This window comes from Camelus bactrianus, chromosome 10 (genome assembly GCF_048773025.1).
Source record: "Camelus bactrianus isolate YW-2024 breed Bactrian camel chromosome 10, ASM4877302v1, whole genome shotgun sequence".
Lineage (NCBI taxonomy): Eukaryota > Metazoa > Chordata > Mammalia > Artiodactyla > Camelidae > Camelus > Camelus bactrianus.
Genome location: NC_133548.1, coordinates 624,565 through 651,617, shown reverse-complemented (window position 1 = coordinate 651,617; position 27,053 = coordinate 624,565). Strand labels below are relative to the sequence as shown.

Below are 27,053 nucleotides of genomic sequence, written 5' to 3'. Positions count from 1 at the left end.
CTTCACAGGCCCTTTGGATCACTTAGTCACCAGGCTTCCGGCCTGAGTCGATACAGCCCTCCCTGAACACAGTCACTCCTCAGCCAGGGACCGGCCCCTTTGCCATGTGCAGGGCTTTCTTGGGTTGCGTAAACTGGACACGTGTCTCGTTCTGGCCATCGGTGGTCACAGCACTGTTCCCGGCCTCTCTTCCTTCCGTGGCCAGTGGGAGGGCAGGGCCCCCACCCTTGCATTCTGAAGGGAGCCCAGGGCTGATGGCACGGCCACGGTGCCACGGGCCTGCAGTGCTAACAGGCGGTGTCTTGGCTCCTACCTGGGCCTTTCCACTTCACGAGTGACCCAGTTCCCTTCCCTAATCTCTGGAGTTGCAGGCAACAACCCTTCCAGAAAATCAGGGTTAACAGCCTGGTCCAAGCATAGCTAGAGGAACCGAGCAGCCAAGCGTGTTCAGCTGAGCAGTCCTGGGCCCCCAGTGGCTACCTGTACTCTGCAGGAATAACGTGCTTGGCCAGGCTCTGGGGACTGAACCCATCCCCTGGCATGGGAAGTGTACAGAGCACGAGGAACTGGAGAAGTCTGTGGTGAGTGGGGGGGTCCAAGGAAGCCTGACCACCTGTAGAAGGTCAGCGATGAGCTCAAACCCCGAGCTGCTCGTGGACGTTAGGGCAGCAGGACCCGCCTGTGACCAGCTCTCACTCTCACTGCCCTAAAACTGAGTCCAAAACCATACACAGCTGGATACAGATTGTTTCAAAAGAGACACAGAAGGTGAGTCTGTGGCCTCCCCAGCCACGTTCAGGGACAGCTGGAGCACTGGTGCGGCCCAGAGAAGGGGAGTCGGGGGATGGGGCAGCCCAGGGGACCCCAATCCTACTTTCCAAGCACCCCCACCACCCTCCATGGCCCCTTTCCCCTCATTGGACAAAGTTGTCCCCACACTGGAAGACCCTGTAATGACATCCCCTGAAAGAGTTACTTTGTAAGAGAGAAGTCAGTTCCCCTCAAAGCCCCCCAGCCAGGCCCCATCCTGAGACCTGGGAGAAGCAGGTCCCAAGGCAAAAGTCACAGCCAGATGCGGAAGGCTTCGCTACCAGGAGAACTGCAGGAGGCTGAGTCTGTGTCAGCAGAACTCTGCAGAGTGTGTATGGGATGGATTCAGAGAGCAGGCTTGGCTAGCAGACCTGTCCCGTGGGGCACCCAGCAATCTGGCTCAGCTCAGTCTGCCTGGCCAGCTGACCACCTGGAGGCTGGACTTGGTGGCCCATGTTAAAACAGGGTTGAGAGGCCATAAATTCCTGCATATAATGCAGGGAAAGGAATTCAGAGGTTTATTCCAGCTCTGGAAGTCTTTGATCAAGGTGTCAGCAGCACTGGTCCTTCTGAGACTGTGACAGGATCTAGCCCAGACCTCTGTCCTCAGCTTATAGATGGCCGTCTTCACCCCGTGTCTCTTCACGCCATATTCCCTCTCTGCATGTCTCGCTCCCAGTTCAAATGCCCCCCTTTTACAAAGGCACTAGCTGTCTTGGATTGGAGGCCCGCCTCACCCCAGTTTGAAGTCATCTTAGTTATTACACCTCAAGGACCCATATGAGGGTCCCATTCTGAGGCACTGGGGCTGAGGACTTCAACATGTGAACTTTCAGGGTACATAGTTCAACCCAGAACAGACAGTGATGTGAGCACATTTGGGCACATGACTCTGAGGCACTGGGGCTGAGGACTTCAACATGTGAACTTTCAGGGTACATAGTTCAACCCAGAACAGACAGTGATGTGAGCACATTTGGGCACATGACTTTGAGTCCCTGCACCGCAGTCTTTTCCTCACGCCCACTGGGAACACGGTTTTGTAGCTGGAGCTCTGCTTGGGGCTGTAGGGGTGAGAGCCACCCCCTCCACCACGCTAGCCCTCCAGCCGCCGTGTTTATGCCCGTGGTGGGGGCCCTGCTACACCCGGCCAAACCCAGACACTCATGAATACCTGTTCCCATGCCCGAGGGTGCTGTGTCACTGGGGCTCCTGGGGCTCTTGGGGCCTGGGGCCCTGGGCCGTATCAGGATGTCCCCCTCATCCTGCCCTGTGGCTTGTCATCGAGACCGTTTCACAGCCATTCCCCTTGGGCTTGAAGGGACCGCACAAGCACTGCCAATCATCAGTAAACGGTTGCAGGGGCAATGCAACCAGGGGAGGGGTGGAGGAGGTGGCCATGAAAATCCTGCCCCGCCAGGATGCTGCCAGATCAGGCACCCTGTTCACCCCCAGAGTAGGGACCCATGGCCTCCAGTCTCCCTAAGGTACCTGTTGAAAATACACCCCTTGACTTTAAAGGCCAGACCAGCCACACCGATAGCCAGCCAGCTGTCCATCCCCAAATGGCTTCCTGTTTGGGGGTATTTTGTGGCAAGGGCTTCCAGCTCAGGCCGACACTCACCCACTGCAGCTCCTTGCTCTAAAGGCCCAGCCAGGAAGAGCCGATGGAAGACTGGCCTGAGAAGAGCAGCTTTAGGAAGGAAAACAGAAGTGAGCATGCCAGCCCAGGCCTTGGGCACCGCTGTGGTTGTCTCGTGGGGCTGCTGTGACAGATAACCACAAACTGATGCTTTAGGAAGAGCAGAAATGGATTCTCTACGATTCTAGAGGCCAGAAGTCCAAGGTCAAGGTGTGTGCAGGGGTGGTTCCCCCTGGAGGTTTTTAGCTGACTCCATTCCCCTCCTCTTCTCGTTTCTGGTAGCTGCCAGCAGCCTTGGCTGGGGGCCGAGTGACCCCTATCTCTCCCTCCCTCATCCTGTGGCCTCCTCCCCTGTGTCTGTGTCTCAAACCTTCCTCTCTCCTCTTGCAAGGATCCCAGGCACTGGGTTGAGGTCCCACCCTAAATCCAGGATGACCTCCTCCTGAGATCCTTAATCACGTCAGAGACTCTGTTTCCAAATAAGTTCACAGGTGCCGGGAGTTGGGACATGGATAACCTTTTGGAGTCCGTCACTCAACTCGCCCCACCGCAGCCACCAAGAAATGCCGTTTCATTTGGCTTCAGTGACACACACCCCACCCCTCCTTGGTTACAGAGTATTTTAAAGTTGGTTGTGGGATAGTGAGAAACACAAAACCCATGACCGATACCGCAGAATGCAGCACCCTGTGCAGGGCCACCTGCCCGTCACCAAAGCCCACCTTGGCGCTCAGCAACTGCCCTGCCACTGCCTGGACAGTGATGTGCCAAAAAGCACGTGATGCCCCGGTCACAGCAGTCAGCCTGGCCCAGGCCAGACGGGCTCATGGGGCCCCCACATGTGTGGGACACAGACAGATCTGCTGCGCTGGCTCTGGAGCCGTGTCTCGAAGCTTCTGCTGCATGTGACTCGCCTGCTCCCACTCCCTTCTTGCTCTGGATTTTGCTCCTCCCAGCACACTGGGAGGATGTCCCCATCCACGACCAGGCGGAGGGCTAGGCAGCAGGAAATCCTGATCTACATTCCTCTTCCTGAACGTTTGCAAGCCCAGGGGTGACAGGACGTGATTGGTGATAGTGCTTGGGCCCTGGCCTTGGGGTGACTCCCAGCCAAGGCCTCCCCATTAAAATAGGACAAGTCACGGGTGGCCTCTGCCAGGAAAGGCCTTACCTTGTGCTGACTCGGCAAATGAAGAGAGGCTCAGGGCTGACTGCAAGGACAGGGGCCCCACCCCCGCCCTACCCCAGGGAAGATACAAGCCTGGCCTCCAGAAGCCCCACAACCACCAGGCACCTCCAGCAACCAGATGGAAGTGCTCTTGGGGTGTCAGCCACATAATGGACTCCCTATAGTAACTCAGGGAGGCCCTCAAAGCTGTCCTGGAGAGGCAGCCTCAGACGGGAGCCCCTGAAGTGGGGCACTGCGGCCCTGTGGGTGTCCGCAGGACATGGGGGAAAGGGTTCAGGAACAGCAGGAGGACATGTCTCTGAAGGCCCTCTTGCTCCACAGGGCCCGGATCTGCCCTTGTGTGTCCTCTAGTGCCCACTGCAGACAGGTGGGGCGCCAGGAGGAGCAGGGGGCAAGGGTGGGCTAGACCTAGGCTCGCAGTTCAAAGCCGGGACCTGCAGGGCAGGCGGCTTCTCCAGGAAGAGGGCCTGAAGCGGGGCTGAGGGGTGGGTTTAGAGCCTGAGCAAGGGGTTTACACTCAGATTTACATTAAATTTAAACAAGTAGGATTCAATTTATTGAAGTTATAAATTCAAAACCTAATTTTTTTAATGTGCTAAGTTTTTCAATTTTATGAACTCTATTATTCCATTTATAAGCCTGGCAGATTTTATAGTCATTTTTTTTTAACGGAGGTACTGGGGATAGAACCCAGGACTTAATGCACGCTAAGCATATGTTCTACCACTGAGCTATACCCACCCCTCGATTTTATAGTCATTTTTAAGGGCCCTCTGCATAATATTTGGTCCCATCTACAAACTCAGTTAATTAAGCTTTTTTTTTTAAATATATACTTTATTTACTTTTTTGGTAATTGAGCATTTTTAAGATTTTGAACTGAATTTATGAGTTAAAATATATTTTACTCCCTTCTTATGTACTTTAGCTTGTCTGAATTGGCAGCAAAACCTCTGGTGCTCCAAGTGCTCATATACTCAGTAGATTAAATATTCAAAATGGTGAGCCCCAAGTTGTCTGAAATGTTCCAGAAACCTGAAATAGCAAATGTGTTCAGGTTTCACTTAATATGTAAGTGCTAACGGCATGGGTCTGATTCTCTTAACCCTTTCTATGCCTCATTCTAAATCTCCCTATGGTTGGCTGATAGTTGTCATTCAAAGCAGTCAGTTTTCAGTCTGGTTTCTGGGGCCGCTTGGCACCAGCTATGCCAGCTGGGAGGCTGACAGCTTGTGCTCACAACCCCACAGGACCCCCAAACCCTGCGCAGCGGGATCTCTGCAGGGGGAGCTGGTGTGGGGCTCCCTGTCCCTCCTTCCTGCCTGCTCTTGGAGTCTGCAGTGCTGGCTCAGACTGAACACAGTGATTTCACAATTCTTTAGCTCCAAAGACCTCTGCACTCAATGGGATCCTAAGGTGACTAAATGCTTTACCAAGAGAACTCTGGCCTTGCTGGGGTCTCCTTGGTGTTCCTAGGGCTGCATCCAGCATAGCCTTCGGGCCCTCTCCAGAGCTCTGCCTGACCTGGCGCTACTACCCCAAATGTCTGGCCTCAGGGCTGAGCTGAGTGCCGGGAATGCAGAGCTGTTGCATTGGTATGTGCCATGCCTCAGGATACACACCAAACCCCAGGCCCTGGGAAGACTGTGGGGGGGTTAGCTGGCAGGAAATATGGGGAAGAGAAAGAAGGAAACATGAGTAGGAAGAAAGAGAACAAAGTTCAGCTCAGGGAGGAGCTTCATGAGCAGCAGAAATGGGGAAACAGCTGTGCAGTGGGTCCTGGGGCTGGCTGAGTAGGGCTGGGGTGGGGACGGGCTGTGCAGTTTTCTGCAGGAAACTGCTGGGAACGCTAGGGATCTGTCAGCTTGTATCAGGTGTAAAATGCCTTGTGATTAAAACTACTGGCCACTTTGCATCCAGTCCATCCCAGAGGCTCACTGACTCCTCTTGCTGGGAGCTGAGATGGTGGTGGGGTGGGGGTGGTACTAATGGCCTCTGGAAGGTTCCAGCTGTGAGAGCTGCAGGTGAAATGTGCCAGTTCCTGGAGGTGAGGACAGAGGGCGCGCTGAGTCTAAGATACGTGGGATTTTTGATGTCCAAGGGCCATCCAGAGGGCCTGGAACACGATTCCTTGCTCCAGACACCGTGCTGGGTGCCACTGGCCCCTGGATAGTGACCAAAGCCAAGGACTGACAAAGGCTCACCCAGGGAGACCTGGGGGATGACGGAGGAGCGCTAGGCTGGGGGGCAGCCCCCAGGCAGTAGGAGGAAAGCCTGGAGAGGCGATTCCTGGGTCCAAGCGAGAACGTGGAAGTGCGGAAGGTCGGTCCTGCGAGGTCCCCTTGGCCACCTGCCCGGCTGGGCAAAGGCCTTGGAGCCCGCGGCGCGCCCTGGTGGTCACCCAGGTGGTCGCAGCGCAGACATCGCACCCGGATCCGGGCCTTCCACAGAGCGTGCGCTGGGGAGGAGAGGGGACTGCGCGCCCCTTGGAACCCAGACCTCCGCGCCAGCTCTCGAGAGAGGGCGTTTGGTTCCCATCAGAGGCCAGGGCCCACGGAAGGCCGGGCTCGGCGCGCGCGGGCTCTCAGTTCGGGTGCCAGAGTCTGGACCCAGCCGAGTCCCCGCCGTGCTCCTCCTCTGGGTCGGCTCCTCCCCTGGCCCAGCCCCTCGGATTCGCCCCGCCCCCAGCGTCAGCCCCGCCCCGCCCAGCGCTCCGCCCCCGGCCCGGTCTCGCCCCTCGGCCTCGCTCCGCCCCGAGATCGATCCCACCCCCGGGTTCTGTCCTCCAGGCCCCGCCCCTCGGCCCGTAGCCGGGACCCCCCCCCCCAGCGTGCTGTGCGCGGCGGCGGCGCGCGGGCATCCTGGGGCGGAGCTTCCGGCGGCGTTAGCGAGCGTCTTCCGGCCACGCGCGAGGGGGGTCCGGTGGCCCTCCGGGACATGCAGGTGAGCCCTGCGACATGAAGGTGAGCCCCGCGGCGGCCCGCCGGGGTGGCGTTCGCGCCCCGAGTTCCGGCGCCTGCTTCCCCGGCTCCCACGGCCTCAGTTCCCCTCCGCGGAGTGGGCGCGCGGGGTTGCGTGTGCGGGCAGGAGGGGCGGCGGGCGTGGACAGGAGGCGGTGTGACAGCGGGTGCGCACGAGAGGACGAGGTGTGGGCAGCGGGAGGAGCGGGAGGCGCGAGCCTGTGTGGGCGGCAGCGAGCGTGGCTGCGGGCAGGGCGGGCCAGCTCGGGGGCCGGCGACCCCGATGCGCTTTGGAGCGCGCTAGGCTGGCTCCCTCTTCGCTTCAGCCCCAGACGCTGAAGGCTGCAGATCTTCCACACTGGGGAGGGGCTCCTAGGCATGAGCCCGCAGCAGTCGGGGGACCGTGGTTGGGCGGCCGACCCCGACCTCCATCCTATCTCGCTTCCGCCGCCTGTGGAGCTGGGGTCGCCCGGCGGCCGCTCACCCCCGACCAGGGCTGCCTCGGGGCGGCTTCCTCGGCCTCATTTGTGGAGGGAACGACGCAGTGCCTGATCCCGGGGTCTGAACAGACCCGCGGTTAACGCAGCACGGGGCTGATAAAGTCAGCCAGGCTGTGGTCGTCCCACCTCTTACACTCCCTTCTCTTCCCACCTCGCCTCTCCCGGCGGGAGCTCAGTGGGCTCCAAAATTTGTGCTCAGAGGTGAGGATTGCACGTGCTGTGGGAACGGGAGCATTCTGTTCATGAGGCAGTTGGCTCAGGGGTCCCGCCAGGTGTGGGTGACACACACCCAGGCGTGTCCAGCAGCGTCTCTTAAATTGCATGTCACTGAGGAGTGAGACAAGATATGATGGATAAAAACTAGCTTATTAGAAATGAAGTAGAAAATGTCAGAGTACGTCTCAGCAGGGTTAGCTCTGATCATCTCTTCTCAGTCTATGCGTACACATGACACACGTGCACACCCACAACATGCGTGTGTGTACCTGGTTACAACAAACTTTTTCTTACCATGGGTCTTGATGAAAGGCATTTTGCCGTGCTTCAGCCGACACTGCTGAAGCAGTCCTCCCAAAACCTTGGAGCCCTGGGGAGGTGGGGCTTTTGGTCACTAACGAGTCAGCCAGCAGGTCTGAGACCCCACCTCCAAGGGCCCTCTGGTCTGTGTTTGTGATGACCCCCCTGTGTGACCATGAGTGTGAACCATCCACTGCACACCACACTGCAGAGGCCGCTCTGCCCAAAGAGAGTTATTGGTGTGCAGGGAAGGAACACGTTTTGGGCAGAAACGGTGTGTGAGCCCAGAAGTCAGCTCTTTGAAGAGCTTGATGGAGAGTTTGCCCTCAGGCCTCAGGGTGGAGGGGCCAGCAGACACCTCACCAAAATGCACAGTGGGGGGCCCTGGGAGCCACCCGGATGGGGCCTTGTCATGGCCTAAGCACCCACACGGCACAGCTGACATGTCCCCGCCACTGAGGTGCAGACAGTAGGTCTAGAAAGTTCCATGGCTGGTCCAGGAGCAGCCCAGCACTCCCCCTGATGCTGCCGAGCCGCGCCCTAGGGCTGCGCCACCGTGCGTGGGCACTCAGGGCAGTGCCGGCCCAGGCCTCGCACTTAGTCCGCTTCTCCCACTGCCCTTCCACAGGGCAGGGGAGCCAGCGGGAGGCCTGCCTTCCTTCCTCCAGAGCAGTCCCATCACCACCCTTTCCTCTTTGTTCTTGTCTGTGCTGTGAAATCACAGGTCAGGGGTCAGGCGGAGGGCTCTCTGGGCGCACCCCCAAATCCCTGCTGGACGGCTTCAAGAGGGCCAGCTCCTGCTTGATTTCTCATCCCTTTCCGCCCTCAGTGACCCAGACCTCCACCCTGGAGCCGGGGCGGAACCAGCGACCACAGAGAGGCCCGAGGGGGCCGGGGTTGAAGATGGGGTCCTGGCAGAGTAGGCCCCACCCCTGGCAGGGGCAGGTGTCCCTCTGGTGCCCCGGCGTGTCGGCTCTGCAGCCACTCATGTGAGCCCTCACTCCAGAAGCATGTTTGCCTAGGTGTTTTTCCGGCCCTGTGGTGGCCAGGCTGCTTGGGGTTGGTCCTCACAGCTTAGTAGCCACAGTCTCAGACTGGCCAAGGGAGTGCTGGGTGATTCTGGGCCTCCCGCCCCTGCCATGGCCAGTGTCCCTCTCCCACAGGGCCCTTCCGAGCCCTGGGCTGTGGCCAAGGAGCTCAGGTCCCACAGCTGTGGTGGTAAGATGCCAGGGTTGGCCTGGGGTGGCAGAGGCTGCTGTCCTGGGTGAATCTGACGCTGGGCAGTGTTACCAGGGAGAGGGGCTGGCAGGGAGGGCACACTTGGCCTGCGTCCTCGTATCCCCCACACCCCTTTGGAGGTATCTGGTCCTGCCATTGTGCCTCCTTGTTTTTGGGGAGGGAGTCCCAGGGCCCCATTCTCCCAAGGCCCCACGCAGGTATGCAGTGGGTATATCAGGTGCCCCAGTGTGGAAACTCGCTGCCTGGGGCAGTCTGCACCAGGAGTGCCCATCTCACAGGGGTGGGGAGGGTGGGGGCGACAGCTCCAAGCAGGGGCATGTGCTGCTCTGCGCAGAGAGGCAGGTTGAGAAAACAAGCTTCTGGCCAGGAAGTGGTTGTGGTGGAGGGACAGGTGCCCAGGAGGGTCCCCACGGTGCCCGCCCCTGGGCAGGGGGCTGGGTCAGCCTCCAACTCCTGGTAGCGTAGGGGTCCAGGGTCTCCTCTGGACCAGCAACCCCTTGGCTGGGCTAGGGGGGAGCATGCTGCTGGGACAATGAGATCATTGACCGACAGGCTTGTCTTATAAACTGAGAATAAAAGTCCAAGGCTTATCTGCATGTCTTCAAGCCTCATCAGGTACCACAGCCCGCCTGGGCCGACTCTTTGCTCAGCTGCCCCAAGAGAGAAAGACAAGAAGGCAGGATCACGGGGGAGAGGTGGGGCCCCGGACCGTGAAATGCCCTGCCAGCCAAAGAAGGTCCTGCACGGGAAAGCCAGGAAGCAGTCAAAGCCAGAGGGAAGACAGAGCAGCCAGCAGTCCAGAGGGCCTACTTGTTTACTTCCCCCGTCTGTCTGTCCATCCGTCCCTCTCTCTGTGGGGGCCTCGTGCGGGGTCTAGTAGGCGTGACGGCCCCCATAGTGGAATTTGCAAACAAGTGGAAACACGGATCGGAAAGTGTAATATTCACTATCAGGTTGTCACTGGAAAAAGTGTCATCAACTTGAATTCCCAGGGACAGCTGTAAGAGTTATTGCTGCCCTGGGTCCTTGAGGCAGCGTCCTCGCCAGTGCCGGGCAGACACACCGTCTCCCGTCAGTGTCCGTTCCTGTGATCGCTGGAAGCCAGGTGCTCTCTCTGGGGCTCGGGGTGTCTGTGATGCGGCATGGGCGAGTCACGGGGTTTCTGTCCTACACCTCTTCACGACTCTTCCTTATTTCTGCAGTGGGGCGTTTCTTACTGGAGTGTCTTTTATTATCAGTTTTTAAGAGTCCTTTGCGTGTTACAGGTACAAAGCAGATAGAAACTTACTGTCAAGTACGTTATGAGTGTTTTCCTGTTTTGTTTATTTTTTCCAATCAGTGTCTTGCTTCCTAAGGAAAAGCCTCACAGTTTTAAGTAGTAAACTCTGCTAACGCTTTGCTTTGTAAGCTACACTGTGGCCGACACAGGTGAAAAACCCGCCCCTACCCCCACATTTAAATGCACCAGTAACCATGTCCTCTTCAAGTCCTTTCCGTGGCTCTGTTATTTTGCACTGAAGCTGGTAGCTGGTAGCCACATTTCTTGGGTTTGAGGAGGTGGGGAGCCTATGTTTTGCTAGTTGGGGGCCAAAGTTCGGGTGGCCCTGAGGCAGTGGGGGAGGGCCCTCTAGCCTGCCGCACAGAGGGCTCTTTCTGGGTGTCTGGGAGGACCCAGGCTCCATTAGGACACGTGCTCCAGGAGGCAGAGGGGACACCCCGTCTGCTGGTGGACTTCATGTCCTCTGCTCTCTCTGCAGCCCCCAGGACCCCGACGCTGGAGCCTGCTCTGACACCCCCAGCATGCGGGCGCTGCTCAGCACACTCTGGCTGGCCCTGGCCTGTGGCTCTGTGCACACCACCCTGTCAAAGTCAGATGCCAAAAAGGCTGCCTCGAAGACACTGCTGGAGAAGGTAGGGATGGTCCGGGGGCTGGCCGAAGGGCTGTCCCGTCGTGCCTTCTTGCCCACCAGGGCCTGTGATGTGGCCTGGGAGCTGAGAGCTGGGCGCTTGGCCACTGTGGGCGGCCAGCTCTGTGCCGCCCGGGGCTCTGCAGGACAGCCTTAGGGGCAGCAGCTCCTGGCGCTGGGGCCTAAGGGTGCGCCTGCCCCACCGGGCTGTCCCCTGTGGCTGTGTCCACATTTCCGCCCCTACCCTGCCTTCTGTGTCTCTCCCCACCTGCGCCCTTTCCTGCTTCATTGAGCTGTAGTGTTCAAGGCAGTCGAGCAAATCGGACAGGAGCCACGCCAGGCTAGGCTGTGTCTTTGTGCTGTTTTCCGGGGACGGCCCCAGGGAGGCAGAGTGGGTCTTTGGGGACTGTCAGCTCCTCACGTGTGGGCCTCTCCCTGTGGGCTCGCAGTCAGCAGCTCCGTGTTGATCCCAGGACACAGTCCCTGCTGACTGAGGGGCCGGCTGCCGTCCCTGGGGCTCTGCCTGGGGCTGGATGCCGACAGTTTTCTCCCTGTTCCTCGTGCTTTAGACTCAGTTTTCAGATAAGCCGGTCCAGGAGCGGGGGCTGGTGGTGACCGACCTCAGAGCTGAGGACGTGGTTCTTGAGCATCGCAGCTACTGTTCGGCCAAAGCCCGGAGGAGGCACTTTGCTGGGGAGGTCCTGGGCTACGTCACTCCGGTAAGCTGGGCCCTGAGGTGGGCAGGGTGGTACCAAGGGCAAGGTGGCCACTGGGTCTGTGTCCTCACCTCCCCAGGCCATCCGGGGGAGGGGTGCAGTGGGAGCGATGCTGTCCAGAGGAGTAGCCAGAACTGCCCCAGGGTCTCGGTCTACATGGCACGGCGACCCCATGGTGCCCCGGCCCAGGGGCGGCTCTCGGGCCCTCTGGTCCAGCTGCAGGCGGGCTGACCGCTCTCCGCCCTCTGCCAGTGGAACAGCCATGGCTACGATGTCGCCAAGATCTTCGGGGGCAAATTCACCCAGATCTCCCCTGTGTGGCTGCAGCTGCGGAGGCGCGGCCGCGAAATGTTCGAGGTCACGGGCCTTGACGGCGTGGACCAAGGTTCTCGCCCTGCTGCTTGCTCGCACGCGTCCCGAGGGCCCAGGGGGGTGTGAGTGGATGCGTGTGGGGGGAAGGTGTGTGAGCATGTCTGAGTGTGTGTGAGTATGGTCACTGCCCGCTTTGACCCGCACCTCTGCTTCCCTTGGTGGCTTGTACACGGTGTCCAAGGAGGTGGTGTCAGGGCTGGGTGTCCAGGGCAGAGGCGTCTGGGGGGAGGTTCTGGGACAGAGTGTCCAGGAGAAGGTGAGGCCTGGGTGTCTTGACAGCCATGTTTGGGGGCGTGCACCCGAGTTGACACAGATGTGCCCCCTTGGGGGTTCAGAGAGAGAGCATGTTAGCTGGTTGTCGAGTTCCCGGATCTGGAGTAGGTTCTGATGCCGATGGGCCGTGTGTCAGAGGACACGGCTGGGCGTCGCAGGGCCTGGCCTCCGATGCCCTCAGCTCAGAACAGTCTCAGGCCCCACGGAGTCATGGCACCTGGGGCGGCCGCTGGTCCACTGGCCCCAGCTGCTCTGTGTGTGTGTGTGGGGGGGGCGCATGTTCTATCCTGCCGCCCCCCTGCTGTGCTCCCGTAGCAGGGGCAGAGGGGCCGCATTTTCTCCTCGGGAGCAGGCTGGGTCTTCACACAGGCGAGGGGCTGTGTCCCCACGTTGACTGTCCTCTCCACGTCCTGCAGGGTGGCTGCGGGCCGTCAGGAAGCAGAGCAGGGGCTTACGCATCGGTGAGTCCGGTGGGCCCGGGTGGTCAGGGTCCTCGGCCTCTAGGCCTTGCACCACGGGCTAGGGGGCCTGGGCCTCCCCATGGGCCTGTGACCCAGGCTGTGCTGCCTCTCACGGGGGTCACTCCCAACCGCTCAGAAACGTGGCCAGCCCGAGCCAGCATGCACGGCCCTCAGGCCAGCTGGAGCCCTGGGGGCCTCTCCCCGTGGCCTTTGCCCTCCCATCTCCTCACTCACCCACAAGCACTTACTAGGGCTGACGCTCACCCTGCCCAGCCCCTTCCCAGAGCTAATGGCTGGTGAGAGAGGGGCCTGTCGCACAGAGCTGTGGAATGCGTGGGGACTGCGGAGGGGGGCGAGGGGCTCTGGGGAGCATGTAACCGTTGAGCCGGAGGAGCTGGGAGGGGGCCCGCAGGGGGCATTGACGGGGAGCTGGAGGAGCAGGGTCTGGGCACTCGGAGGCCTGGCATGTGCAGGGAACAAAGGGTCAGTGTCTGTCCTCCCCCAGCGCCCCCCAGTGCCCTCCCTTGCCAGGCCACGTGGCACTGGGAGGACCACACTGGGTGCTCAGCTGTGGTCACTGTGCCCTGGAGGCGCAGGGCCACACTGTGGGCAGGGCCGAGCCCAGGAGGGTCACATCTGGGCCGCTCTGTTCCCAGTGCCTCGGCTGCTGTTTGAGGACTGGACTCCCGAGGACTTCCGGGACACCCTGGACAGCGAGGATGAGATAGAAGAGCTTGGCAGGAGCATCGTGCAGGTGGCCAAGGTGACGCCCGGCGCTGGCAGGTCCAGCACAGGCTGCTCCAGGCTCCCTTGTGACCACGGGAGTCTCTAGGGCAGGGCCTTCCCTGGGTGAGCCGCCTGCCACCCTCCTGGGAGGGTGCCCATCCTAGCTCGCTGGTGCTGGGCTGCAGGGAGGAGCGTGCCCCCTGGGACATGCTAGCGGATGGGGTGCGTGGGAGCCCAGCCCCTCTGCGCTGCCGGGACTCTCCTTACCTGTGCCCTCTCCTTTCAGAGCCAGCACTTCGACGGCTTCGTGTTGGAGGTCTGGAGCCAGCTGCTGAGCCAGAAGCACATGTGAGTGGACTCTGGGTGGCTGACGGGCGGGCTGCCCTCCACCCTTCCTGGCTCCCAGGTGGCAGGAAGAGGCTAGAGGAGGGTTCGGTGGCCCGTTTGAGAGGAGGGCCTTATTCCCACGTCTGCACCCATGGGTGGGGATGGAACTCCAAGAAAGTCAGCGAGTGGCTCCGTGAACCCCTGGAGCAGCTGTGGGCGGTGTCTAGCTGGGTGGGTGGCATGACGGAGCCTTCCTGGGGACTTTGAGAAGAGGTGGCCTTGCAGGGCCATGGCAGACAGCAGCGGAGTCCTCTGGGACAAGACTCGTGCTCAGGCCCACGGGCTCTGCGTCATCCCACCTGGGAGGTGCTGCACGTGTGTCCGGCCCCTCAGCCGCTCTGACCCGCCTGTACGTGAGGTGGTGGGACTGGCCGCCTCTTCTCCAGATGGAGGTGGCTCCTGAGGGTCAGACACTGGGCCCAGGGCCTCCCAGCAGTGATGGAGGGGCCAGGCTAGAGTGGACACACACAGCTCAGAGCCGGCCTGGGACCTGCAGCGCTGAGGCTCATCAGCACCGGCCCCTCCACAGCCCACGTGCTGCCAGTGGCGTCCTGACAGGGGCTCCTACTGGGCCTGCTGCCACCTCCCACAGGCCGAGGGGCCAGAGGAGTCTGATGCCATCTCCCTCCCTGTCCCCTCACTGGTGGCCCACTGCCCACAGGGACGCTCTGACGCTCCTCCCCTATGTCTGGGCACACGATGTGCCAGGGCTCCCTCCTCACGCCCCTGCCTGGGGTCAAGCAGGCAGAGCTCCGTGTCCTGGCATCTGAGCTGGGGGGCTGGGCAGGTGAGGCAGTCGTCCTGGGGGTGAGGTTAGTGTCCTGTCAGCACAAGGCCACCTTGGTGGAGCAGCCCCCATGCCCCCCTCATACCGAGGCACCTCCAGTGTCACACGGCCTGGCTGACTCAGCCCCCGGCAGGCTAGTGCGCTTGGGGATCCCTCCTCACCCCTGCCTGGCTCTGCTCTGGGAGGGTCCAGAGGTGATGGGGCGCTGCACGGACCCTTGCTGCTCTTGGAGGGACCCTGAGTATGAGGAGGGGCGGGGCCGGGGCAGGCTGGCTAGGGTAGAGGGCGGCCCCCAGGGTCCAGGGCTGCCCTGGTGCTCGAGTGGGGCAAACCCAGAGCCTGCGCCTCCCGGGCAGGAAGGGCTGTGAAGGGGTGCCTGTCCAAGTGCGTCTCGGCCAAGCCACTCCTGACCTCTTCTTCGTTCTCTGCAGGGGCCTCATTCACATGCTGACCCATGTGGCCGAGGCGCTGCACCAGGCCAGGCTTCTGGCCATCCTGGTCATCCCGCCTGCCGTCAGCCCCGGGTGAGTGCCCTGCAGGCTCGGGCAGAGAGGCTCTTCCTGGTCACCACCCAGCCCCGTCCAGATGCCCCCGGGGCCACTGCGCGTGTTGGCCCAGGGAGGGTCTTGGGACCCGAGCCGGTGCACTCGGGACACCTGAGTGGGCTTGGCAGGTCCTCACGGCTCAGCAGGTCAAGGCTGAGTCCCTCCACCAGGACTCTTGAGGCCTTGGGGGGTCAGGGCTGCGTGGTCATGGCTCCCACCGCTTGGCCTGGCTGCTCGCCTTCCCCAGCCCTGTGAGGTGGCTCCTCCAGACCCCCTGGGATGGGAGGCGGGGCACCTGGCACGGTTGTTGGAGCCGCGCATTCTGACTCCCCTGTCCACCCTGCGCTGGGCACAGGAGGCTGGACCACGACGTGAGGACTGAGGGCAGACGGGGGGCCCAGGGTGGGGCACTGGCAGGTGGGGGGCACACAGAGGCCCTAGGGTGCCGCCTGCACCCGCAGTCCCCTGCTCTGGGGGGAGACACTGTCTTGTCACCCCATGGCCATCGGCTCACTTGAGCAGGGCCAGTTAATGGGATCAGGTTGAACAATGTCTGGTGGCTGGACGCTTACAGGCCAGTGGCCTCACACGAAAGAGCCCGTGGGCCACGCTGCTGCGTCAGGTATGCTGGCTTTCTGGCCAGCTGCTCTTCTGTGCTTGGCGCTCACTTGCCCCACAGAGCCCCCCACATGTCACCAGAGGCCAAGGCTGAGCGCATCACTCGGGGCTGTGGTCCCCCAGGCCTAGCACGCAGGGGCTTGGGCCCTGGGTGGCAGCCTCCTGTCCTGTGCTCCTCCCCAGCCCTCCTGGGCCCTCAGGCACACACGTGCTCGTGTACAGTACACACACGTGCAGGACCGGCAACAGCGGGGGCTCCCAGGATGGGGGCCTGTGGCTTCCAGGGGTGGTAAGGAAGGAGCTGGCCTTCTGGAAGGGCCAGGGAAGACAGACACTCAAGCAGCCTGTGGGCTTGGCCGCGGGCGCGGCTCCCATTTCCAGGGCCTCCTGGTTTCTGGTCTGCTTTGGGGTCAGCTGTGGCCAGTGGAGCCCCAGTTGCCCTTTGAGGTCAAAGGCCGTCTGTGGGATGAATGCAGGGGGGCTATGGTGGTGGCGGCGAGCTCCTCAGGGTTGGGTAGGGGTGAAGGGGGATGCTTGGTCATGCAGCTGGAGCCGGGACCACTGTAGCCCCTCCCTGCTGCGTGCAGTCATCAGTCCCACAGAGCCTCACAGCTTGGGATGGGTGCGGGGGCGGCCTCAGAGGTTGGGGGGTGGGTGGGCGGACGGCCCTGCAGGCCTGGTCTCTGGGCCCGGCGGGGAGGAGGGCAGGAGGGGGCAGCTGTCCAGCTGCTGCTCTCTCGGCCAAGGGGTCCGCCCTGAGCTCCTGGCCCCTGGGAGGGAGCGGGTGGCGTGAGCTAGGCCCTCACCCCGCAATGACTAGGGCAAGAGACTCCCTCCGCGTGGATCCAAGCAGATGACTGGAGGGAAGGGACCATGGCCAGTGTGGCGGAGGCTGAGGGCAGGGGTCCTGGGCACTGCCGAGCATGGGGTGGGGCGGCCCAGCCTGGCAGCCGGGGGTGGGTTTCATGGGCACAGATCTGGATGGCACCCTCGAAGCTGGCAAGCAGACCCCGCTTACAGCAGAGGCTCTGGTGGCCCCAGGAGTTTGTCTCATCATCGTTGGCTTTGGTCCCCCTTCTTTTCTCATACTTGCTGGCAGCCCCCACGGAGAAGACGATAAACTCTTAATGGTTTTTCTGGCTTTTTCTGCAACATCACTCATCCCACGAAGGCTGTGCCACCGCCGTGGGAACAGCAGCTCCGGGAGGGAGTCTGTGCGGCCGGGGCAGGGGCGCCTTTGCCACCCGGTATCTGGGCCCTCCCACGGGGGCTGCTGGCACAGGTGCTGTCCTGACCTTTAGCCCTGCTCCTGCGGGCACGGTTTGGTCCTGGTCGTCTGCTTGGCCTGCTGTCAGGGGCGGGGCATGTGGACCCCCTTCCCCTGAGGAAAGGGCTCGGGGTGCTGACCTCAGATGCAGGAGGACCGGCTTCCCTCCCAGGACCAGCCCTGCGGGCAGCTGTTACAGAGCGCAGTCTGCCTCCGACGGGGCTGCACGGAAACCAGCAGAGGAGGGTCTCAGGAGTTGTGACATGTGCACGGCGCGCCCCCCCCAGATGGCAGAGCCCTGGAAACTCCATCCGCCTGACCCCCGTGGCCTTTGTTTCGAGCATCTGTTCTGAAGGCTGATCAGCCAGTGACAGCAAGGCCGTTGGCCGTGCTGAGCGGGTTTGAGCAGAAGGGTTTCTGTTTATGGGGTGAGTGAGGCCCTCAGGGGAGCAGGCCTCCTGGTGCCCCCCCCCCCAGTTCACTTCCCCCTCCCCTCTGCCTGCCTGAGCCCTCCCTTTCACACCTGGTCCCAGCACTTCCAGGACCCTGAGGGTGGGCTCCTCCTCCCAGCTGACTGGGGACAGTGCCAGGCCCCATATCCCTCCTGGAAGGCCCCGGCTGCTGCAGTGACCAGAGCATAGGACTTGGGAGCACACCCCTCTGCTGGGGTCCCTCTGCACTGTTCAGCTCGCAGCCCTGTCTTCCCTTGTGAGCCATCAAACCCAGAAACAGTGGGGTCTGGACGTTCATGGGTTCCTGAGTGAATGTCCACCTGGGGGCGGGTAGGCTTGTGAAACGTGGAAACGTCTTCCTGGACCTGTGGGGTCTGGACGTTCATGGGTTCCTGAGCGAATGTCCACCTGGGGGCGGGTAGGCTTGTGAAACATGGAAACGTCTTCCTGGAGCTGTGGGGTCTGGACATTCATGGGTTCCTGAGCGAATGTCCACCTGGGGGCGGGTAGGCTTGTGAAACGTGGAAACGTCTTCCTGGAGCTGCTGGCATCTACCGTTTTGTGATGGCCAGGGCCTGGTGTCTCTAGCTGACCTTAGGGGGCCCGTCTGGGGTGTGGCCACAGGCAGTGTGTCAGTTACTGCTCCCCAGGTGCGTCCCCAAGCTCCGGCAGTGGCCGGCACCCGTTGCCGAGTCCTGCCTTTTCCCACTTGTGGGGTCACTGTTGGTGCTGCTTGTCCTCAGGTCCCACAGGTGCCTGATGTCCCCAGGGGTCAGGGCCTGGCCTCCTGGCTGCTCCCAGCAAAGGCAACTGTCCTGGGCAGCTTTGCTCAGCTAGAGTTGGGCAGGCTTGAGATGGGGTGTCGTAGGGTGGCCCAGACCCCGTGGAATCAGTGACCATGTCTGGGGTCCGTGCAGCAGGCCAGTCCTGCCCAGGGATGGGGGCGCCAGCTAAGAGGGGTCCTGTCTCTGTTCATGTTGTGGGGGAAGCAGAGAACCCCTCCCTGGCCCGGGACATGGCAGAGCCGGTGAGCCAGCAGACGGGCCGCCTGGGCTCCTGCCGGCCTCAGGCCTGAGGCCCTGGAATGAAGGGCACTCTGCCTGCGACACCGTTCTCGGGGCCGAGATGAGGGGAGCCCACCGCAGGGGTAAGCTGCCCGGAGCTGGACTGACCACGCGCTCTGATGTGGCGGGGGGGCTGCGTCTCTGCTCAACCCCAGCATGGGCTCTGCCCACTGGCCCCCACAGCCCCGCCCTGGCTCTGGAGTGTCCCTGACCCAGTTAGGGGCCATCTGCTATCACTGAGTGCCAAGTGACTTTCCAGGGAATGTGCCTGGATGTGTCTCCCAGAGCAGGGCGTGCGCTGGGCTGAGCCCAGGCGACAGCTGGCGGGGCGGGCGGGATGGCTGCGCTGACCCTGCCGTCTCACCGCAGGACCGACCAGCTGGGCCTGTTCACGCAGAAGGAGTTTGAGCAGCTGGCCCCCGTGCTGGACGGCTTCAGTCTGATGACCTACGACTACCCCACAGCACAGCAGTGAGTGTGGGCGCCACAGGGCCCGGGGCCCCGGCCTGGCCCTCTGCCTGGACGCTGGGCACTTGGAACACATCCCGCCGGCCTGCCTAGGGCCGCGCTGTGTCAGCTCTTGGCTCCAGGAACGTGAAGGGCCGGGTCTTTTCCCTGGAGCCCACAGTCGGCCCTGCAGTGGGCAGCCTGCTCACACGGGTCACGGGTCGTAGGGCAGCAGCGACCCCCATGGGAATGCCATCCTGGGGTGTCTGTCCACACCTCCCCGACCCTGGCCACCACATGGTGGCTGTGGTGCTAGGCCTGCCCTGTTGCCAAGGAGAAGGACTCCTGTGGGCAGGGTGGCTGCCCCGGGGGAGCCTGGGGCGGGGACAGTGTCTCAGTCCACCTCGGCCTTCACTGGGGCGGCTCTGGTCCCTGCAGGGGGTCCAGGTGAGCAGATGCAGGCACAGATTAGGTCCCAAGTCTGGCCAGAAGGCACCGCGGGGATCACACTGTTCTTCCCACTGTGTGCACTGACCCCAGCCCCGGCCTGGGGCACGCGCTGGGGACGAACCGAGCCTCCGCCTGCCGCTGAAGCCCGCTCCGCCCTGGTCCCACAGGCCCGGCCCCAACGCGCCACTGTCCTGGGTGCGAGCCTGTGTCCAGGTCCTGGACCCCAAGTCCAGGTGGCGGAGCAAGATCCTCCTGGGGCTCAACCTCTACGGCATGGACCACTCGGCCTCCAGGGACGCCCGCGAGCCCGTCATCGGGCCAAGGTAAGCACCCACTGTGCAGGACTGACCCGCGCGCGGACCCTGGCGGCCCATCCCAACGCCGCCTTCCCCTCTGTCGGGGGCCGGGCATGCGGACCCCCTTCCCAGCAGAAGCAGGAGCTGCCTGGCCGCATCCTTCCCTTCAGCCTGTAGGATGCCTGTGCGGGCGCTGCTGGGGGCTCTGTGCTGGCCTGTGTGCGTTCTCCTCCGCTCTGTGTTGCTTCGGTTTTTGGAGGACGTTTTTGGTATGGGTTCTCGGTTGCCCACTGTTCCCAGAACTTTAGAGGTGCTGCTTCGCCCTCCGTCCGCTGCGCTCCGGCCACGAGACCCTCGCCAGCCGTGTCCCTCCTGCTGTGTTGCTGCTGGGCGCCCTGCTGTGTTGGTCACGGGGTGCGTTCGCGTAGTTCTGTTTCTGCGCCTGGTTCTCACTGAGCCGCTTAGGTCTGGCTTTACGCTTCTCACCGTCTCTGGGGAGGCTGTAGCCTCTCTCTTCAGGTACTCTCCCATCCTTCCCTTTCTCCCTCCCCTTCCAGGCCCACGGGTGACTTCCCCCTGTCCACTGGCACTCGTCTTGTCTTTTTGGCCTTCATCCCTGTGTTTCCCTTTGTTTGGTTTTGCTGCTGTCTTGCGGCTCACAGGCCGTTTCTCTGCACGTCGAGTCCGTTTGCTTGTCTGTGCTGCTTCTGCCGCGGCCTAGTTCTCTCATCCGGCAGTTTGTCCTGGGGCTTCGCCACTGCACGTCCCCTGCGCAGGGTGAGGGTGGCTGCCTGGCACCCTGCCTGCTGCTCCGTCCAGATCGTGCTGGGTGCGGTGGGCGCGGTCTCTCCCACCGCAGTCTCTCCCACCGCGGTCCTGTCCAGCCGGCTCTCCGCGGGCCTCTGCTCTGGGCGGGACACCAGGCGCTGTGCGTTTCGCCTGGCCAGGCGCTGGGCACTTCAGTGATCCTGAGTCTCCACTCTTGTTCCTGGTGCCGTCCCTTCCCCTGGAAACAGAGTCAGCCGTTTCTCTCAAGGCCCTGGTCCTGTCCCTGGGGACGGTCTGGGAGCCGTGACCTGAGCCTGCAGGCCTGCTCACCGCAGGGGCACAGCGCATCTGCCCAGGCAGGGGGTTGGGCGTCTGCCCTGGCTGAATGTCTGCTGCCCACCCATGGTCCCCAGTGACCCCCTCAGGTCTGCCCTGGGGCAGGGACAGAGGTTGGCCCTTGGCTGGAGTCATGGGTTCTGGGGAGCTGTTCCCAGACCCACTCACCATTGAGTGCAGAGGGGGCTCCCCTGTTTCCTCTGGGTCCCTCCTGCTCTAAGGGCAGGGCCTCCAAAACAAGGTGGGATGCCCCCAGGGAGCTGCGACCACTGCTGGACAGGGCCTCAGAGGTGGGACCTCAGGGCCAGTCGTGCCCCCTGTGCACCAGCTGGTCTGGGTCTGGGTCTGGGTCTAAGCAGGCCTGGGAGCCCTGCGGAGAGAGCAGGAGGATTGGCCTGGGTACCACCTGTTTAGCTCAGGCTGCCCCACCAGGGCCGTAGCCGGGCTCGAGCCACAGAAGTGTGTTGTCCCCAGTCCCAGAGGCCGGAGTCCCAGATCCAGGGGTGGGCAGGGTCGGCTCCTCCCGGGCCCTCTTTCCTCGGCGTGGAGACAGCCGTCTTCTCCCCGGGTCCTCACGTGGTCGTCCGTCTGTGTGTGTCTGCGTCCTGATCTCTTCTTGTAAGGACCCCAGTCCTGTGGGATTAGGACCCCCCCCAGGGTACCTCAGTCATTTTACACTAATCACCTCTTCAAATCTCAGCTTCAAATAGAGTCACATCCTGAGGTTCCTGGGGTTAGGACCCCAGTGTGTGGTATGGGGGGACAGAATTCATCTCCAGCAGTATCTGAGGAGTGAAGGGCTATAATTCACTCACTAAGCGTGGGTCCAGCAGTAGCTCATGAAGTGGAGTTGTTGCAGCCCCTAACCCAGCTTGTGTGGTCCTGTCAGAGGCCCCGCCGCTCCCCAGGGGCTTTTGAGGAGGGGGCGGAGGGGCGCAGGGGAGGAGCAGGTGCCTCTGAGGGCCCGCCTCCTGCCTGGCTGGATCTCCCCCAGGACTCCTCAGCTCCCTAACCTCGGTGGGCAGGAGGAGGTCGTCCTCCAGGGCGCAGGGGCATCTGGGTGCCCAGGGTGTGGGGCGGGGTGCCTCAGGGGCTGGCGTCCAAGTCCTGGCTCTGCAGGCAGGGCTGCTGCTCCTACTAGGAGGGTCGAGCTTGAGCACCAGAGGAGGTGTGGGGCACACACGTGGCCCTCAGTGTGGTCACCCCCATGGTCCCCACAAGACCTGATTCACATTTAGGGTCTCTGCTGAAGAGAGGGCAGGCAAAGCACAGACTCCCCCACTGTGCCTCCCCGGGTGTGTGACAGTAGAAGCACCGACACACTTGCGGGGGCGCACATGGCCGAGGTGCCCCCACCCCACTCTCATGGGGGGTCAGGAGATAACGGCCCCCTCCACGTGGGGACTTGAGCCCAGGGAGGGGTCGCATCCCCCCAGGACTGTCCCCGGGCAAGGGCTGCAGGCAGAGAAGAGGCCTCATTGATTGACAGTTATCTGTCACACAGAGGAGACACAGAGTTGGGGTGGAGGGCGCCACCGTGAGCTCACTCTGAGGCTTCATTGTCCCGAGTGCCCCCACCCCTGCCGCTTCCTTCCAGGGCCCTGGTCTGCCATCTGTCGCCTGCTGCCAGCCCCTTGTGTGAGCCTCGGGCAGGGGACTGGGGCAACCCCGCAGGCAGGGCCCACGGCTGGCCCCTTTGGGTTGCATTTGACCTCCTTTGCCTGCAGCCTGACTTCTAGACCATCCCCCTGGAGCACAGGGGAGTTGACACACGTGCTCAGGGTGTTGGGGCTCAGGGACCCTGGGCGTCATGGTTAGGTGCCTCCTCGCATGGCTGGGCAGCAGAACCTCTCCTCTCAGGGCCAGGTTCTTTTGATCTGGTGGACCGAATGGAAGAGCTTAGTAAGGCTGTCTGCAGATGGTATCTGTTTGCCAGGGGAGGGGCGGGCTGCCTCTACAGGGTGTGGGCGCAATCAGCCGGGTCCAGCTCCCCCAGAAGTGGGGGAGCCCACCAGGATGGAGCCCCCTGCATGGCCTCTGTCCCCTGGGCAGGGGAATGGGCCGATGACTGCACGGCCACTTGGACTTGCCACTGACAGAGGCTCCGCCCAGCCTGGCCCAGGCTTACCTGCCCTCCCTCTCGGCTTCTCCAGCGCTGAGACCTGGGCCTTCTGTGGCAGGTGTCCCAGCCCCTCGGGGCAGTGGGACCAGCCACCACGCCGTCTGCTCCCCAGCACACAGAGCCAGGGCCCGAAGGCGGGGGCAGGAGGCCAGCCATCTGTGCCTGCCTCGGTGGGGTCGGTCTTCAGAGGTCGTTTGTACACGTTCTGGGTCCCCCCTCCCCACCGGCCTCTGCTCACCCACCCTGGGTGACATGCAGACTCCATCATGACCACAGCCAGGCTCCTGCATGCATGGCCTGGTAGCTCTCTGACTTTGAGGAGTCTGGGCGACTATGAAACACCCCAGAAGGGGCCGGGGCGCCGCAGCCTGCAGGCTCATGTGCCCCATGGAGCAGGGTCCTGTGGCTGCAAAGCCCCCTCTTCTGAGAGGCTGTCCTGCCTCTGGGCAGGCCAGGATGCTCTGCCCAGCCCCAGGAGGGCCCTCAATCCAGGTGGGCACTTGCTCTCCTGCACCTTTGGGGTCCACACTCCCCACCTTGCCTGGCCTCTCCTGCCCCAGTCCAGGGGGCCTCCCTGGGGATCTCGGTGAGAGCCAGCCCCAGCAGAACTCAGCCAGATGGGTCCCCAAGGGTGGGTGGTGCCCGGCAGACCATCCCCACCCCCCGGAAGCCTCTTGGTGGGCCAGGACTCCAGGGGTCAAGGGCACACGGGCATGGGGAAGCTCTACCAGCACCGCCATCCTGCACCGTGGTCTCTCTGTCTTGAAGGGGCTGAAGCAGGCTCTGGCCCCAGGACTGCGGCCTGACTGCTCCTGTGCCTCTGGGCCTCCTCCGTGGCCTTCCTTTCCTTCTACTGGGTTTGGGCTCTGCTGTCTGATCCCTGAGCCTTCCCTGGGCCTTCTCCCAGCATCCTGCCCCGGTTTCTCAGGCCCAGGGTCCCCATGTGCCGGGTTGGCTTCTAGGTGTCCTCTGTCCCTGCACGGTTTCCTGGCACACCCTCTGCTGCGCTGTCTGCTTGCTCCTGTGTTGGAGGCTTTCCTTGAGGCACAGCTCAGGATGAGTCCCGCTGCCAGCAGGTGGGGACTTGTGAGCCAGGGTCACCAAGGGGGCCACCTCCTCATGTCACCCAGAGGTGCCCACTGGACTCCCCGTGTGGGCCTGAGGCAGGGAGGCCCTGCCTCTTCCCCATGCCCTTTGTGGGCCCAATCTGGGAAGGCCAGCACCAAGGGGACATGGAGCCCTGGCCACAAGCTGCAGGGGTGCTGCAGGCAGGGCCCACCGCCTGCCAGAGGGGCATTGGGTTGGGGCTTAGTGTGAGGGGGCTCGGGTTGCAGCAAAAACAGGAAGGAGAGGCCACTCGCTGCGTGGGTCCCACACAGTGTCAGGCCTAGCCAGTCTGCTCCGCTGGCCAGTGGGAGGTCAGGGGTTTGGGGCTGGGGTGCAGGTGAGCCCACCTGGTCATTGGCTGCACCCCCACGCTTTCCGTCAGCCCCTCACTGACTTCTGGTCCCCATCCCCGCGCTCTGTCCCGGGTTCAGTGTCTCCCCTCTCCTCCAGCTACAGTGCGGCCCAGCCGGTGTCCTTTCTCGTCAAAGGTGCAGCTGTCCCGCACCGTGGTTGAAGGGGCTGACCCCTCACCCTCAGGCCCTTATCTCTGGCCGGTCTGGGCCTTGGTGGGCTCTCTGGGGCTCCCTCCAGAACCCTCTGCGGCCTCTGCCCAGCCGGCCCTGCTGAGGACGGCTGACGTCTACCAGGCCTCTTGCACTGCAGGTTCGAGGCAGTAGGGTGTTTAGGGGACGCTGGGGCCACGGGCAGTGGGTGGGGCTCCTGGGTCTCCCCAGTGCAGGCCGCAGAGACCCCGTGGGCAGCAGCAGAGGAGAATGTCCCCTCCTGGAAGGCCCCCGGCCTGCTGCAGCTGCTCCTCCCAAACCCACTTCCTCCCGTGCCCCTGGCAGGGCTGGCCCGTCTGTCCCCCCTCTGCCCGCCACAGGGAGGGCGGGCCACACCCTGGCCCAGCAAGGTGGGAGTCAGAGCCCTCGCCACAGAAACCGAAGCCCAGGGGAGGCCTGCGCTGGGCCAGGTGCCTGGGCCTGGCTGCAAACTGCAGGGGCTCTGAGAGGAGCCTGGGTGGGCTCTCAGGACAGCCGCCCAGCCACCCACTCGCCCAGTGGAGCTGCCCAGTGGGCTGTGTGTCCCCCCTCCACCCAGCACAGCCTGGTGGAGGCAGGAATCTCAACCACCCATCAGCCAGGCAGGGCTCGGGGTCCTGGGCGAGCTCAGTGAAGCTCGTCGCTAGGGACCTCGGCTGTCTGGCCGTGGGGCACCTTGGGAGCCAGCCAGCCCTCTGTGTTTGAGAGCAGGGTATTCTTGAACCCTTGGCTCCTGGCAGTAAGGCCAGGCCTACTGCAGGCTTGGGGCAGCTGTGTCCCCAGTAGGGAAGGCTGGCCCAGGGCAGCCTGGCCTCTGGAAGGGTCCGGAAACCACCGCCCTGGACAGCTATCCCCAGACAGGCTAGGGTGCGGGGTGCCAAGGGGCCTCAGGAAGCGGCCCCCAGGCCGCGTTCACCCTCGAGGCCTGCACCTGCCCCCAGCCCCCCCACCAATTTCAGAAGTTGCTGCTTCTCCTGCAGCAGCAAGCAGCCCCCTCCCTCCAGCAGGCACCGCGCCCGCAGCACGGGCACCCGCGCTCTGCCCGCGTGGGGCGGAGGTGCTGCAGCGAGAGACTCACGTCACACGCGGTGCTCTAGTGCAGCCAAGTCGCAGGGCGGCAGTGAGCCTGGAAACAGCCTCGGCCTCTGCTTGTGTCTCAGGGGCCATCTGTCAGGGTCTCTGTCCTCCCCCTACCCCAGCGAGGACCCACATGGCCCTGCTCCTTGGCATTTCCTCGTGTCCAGGCCGCACGTGTGGCCCTCCCACCGGCTGCTGGCACTCCCTAGGCCATCGACGTCCAGCACCCCACGTGCTTCCGCCCTTGGGCGGCCTCACCCCGCTGGTGACGGGAGAGGCCACCTCCTCCCTGTCTGGGTGTTGGGGCGGGCAGGAAGGGCTCCAGCACCTACACCCGGCTCCCCCCCGCCAGGTACATCCAGCTGCTGAAGGAGCACAGGCCCCGGATCGTGTGGGACAGCCAGGCCGCTGAGCACTTCTTCGAGTACAAGAAGTGAGTGTCCCGGAGGAGGGCCCTGGTGAGGCGTGGGCCAGCCGGGAGTCTCAGGCCAGAAGCCCCTCTGCCCCCAGGGCCAGCCTGGCCTGAGGAGTAGCACCGGGGAGGGCCTTTTCTAGCCAGACCTGCGACCTTGGCTGGATGGGGAGGAGGGCCTGGGAGAAGCGGAGGCAGGTGGGAATCAGCCCGGCCAGACAGAGGGTCCCGCTCTCTTGCAGAAGCCGTGGTGGGAGGCACGTCGTCTTCTACCCTACGCTGAAGGTGGGTGTGGGCCTGGCCTTCACGCTGGGGGTGTGGGCAGCCGGCACCACCCCTCCCCTGACAGCCTTGGCCTCAGCCAGGCTGGGGTGGGCAGCAGGGGTCAGCGTGGGCTCGGACCTGGGCACATTTCAGGGCCGGGTGGGGCCAGGGCAGCCTAGGGACAAGGGGCGGGACTGAGCTTCCTCTGCCTCAGTCCTTGCAGATGCGGCTGGAGCTGGCCAGGGAGCTGGGTGTTGGGGTGTCCATCTGGGAGCTGGGCCAGGGCCTGGACTACTTCTACGACCTGCTGTAGGCCCAGTCTGGAGCCGACCTGCGCTTTCCCAAGAGACAGAAGGACTGATGTGCAAAATACAGACTCTTCTCCATTCTCCATGCTCTGTATGCTGTGGGCATCGGGTGGGGACAGAGGTCCTGGGACCCAGCCTCCCCTTCAGTGACGTGGAGCGGGCAGTCCCGGCCAGGTGAGGGCAGGAAGCAGAGCCCCCACCACACAGGGTGGCCGGGGGTCCCACTGGCCTGCAGTTTGCTGTGGGTTTGGAGACTCCAGGACAATCCCAGGGTCCCCCACACCAGGACTCCAGGCCCCTGTTCACATCTCTCCGACTTTGGGCATCTTCCCAGGGCAGTGCAGAGGGGCCCGCCTCCCATTGCAGGCTCCGGCTTGGCCTGCCTGCAGAGGAGCCTGACAGGCCCCACAAGTAGAGGGCGTGGGGGCCAGCTCTGCCCCAGGGGACCTGGGCCCTCTGGGAGCCCATTGGTGCCCATGAGCTGTGTGGTCGC

At 62.9% G+C, this 27,053-nt stretch overlaps 1 protein-coding gene across 2 annotated transcripts; it reads left to right on the top strand.

Moving 5' to 3' along the window:
- Positions 1 to 6,428: 6,428 nt before the first annotated feature.
- Positions 6,429 to 26,643, top strand: CHID1 (chitinase domain containing 1). Of its 2 annotated transcripts, none has more exons than XM_074371365.1 (13): positions 6,429 to 6,584; positions 10,614 to 10,767; positions 11,333 to 11,482; positions 11,732 to 11,864; positions 12,541 to 12,585; positions 13,242 to 13,348; positions 13,598 to 13,659; positions 14,917 to 15,009; positions 18,801 to 18,902; positions 19,496 to 19,651; positions 25,929 to 26,009; positions 26,231 to 26,273; positions 26,467 to 26,643. In XM_074371365.1, exons 2-13 carry the CDS (start codon positions 10,657 to 10,659, stop codon positions 26,563 to 26,565), a joined length of 1,182 nt encoding a protein of 393 aa, XP_074227466.1. In that variant the 5' UTR covers positions 6,429 to 6,584; positions 10,614 to 10,656; the 3' UTR covers positions 26,566 to 26,643. The 2 variants fall into 2 exon arrangements, with proteins under 2 accessions (XP_074227466.1, XP_074227465.1); XM_074371364.1 differs by having other exon boundaries at positions 6,455 to 6,604.
- Positions 26,644 to 27,053: the final 410 nt, after the last annotated feature.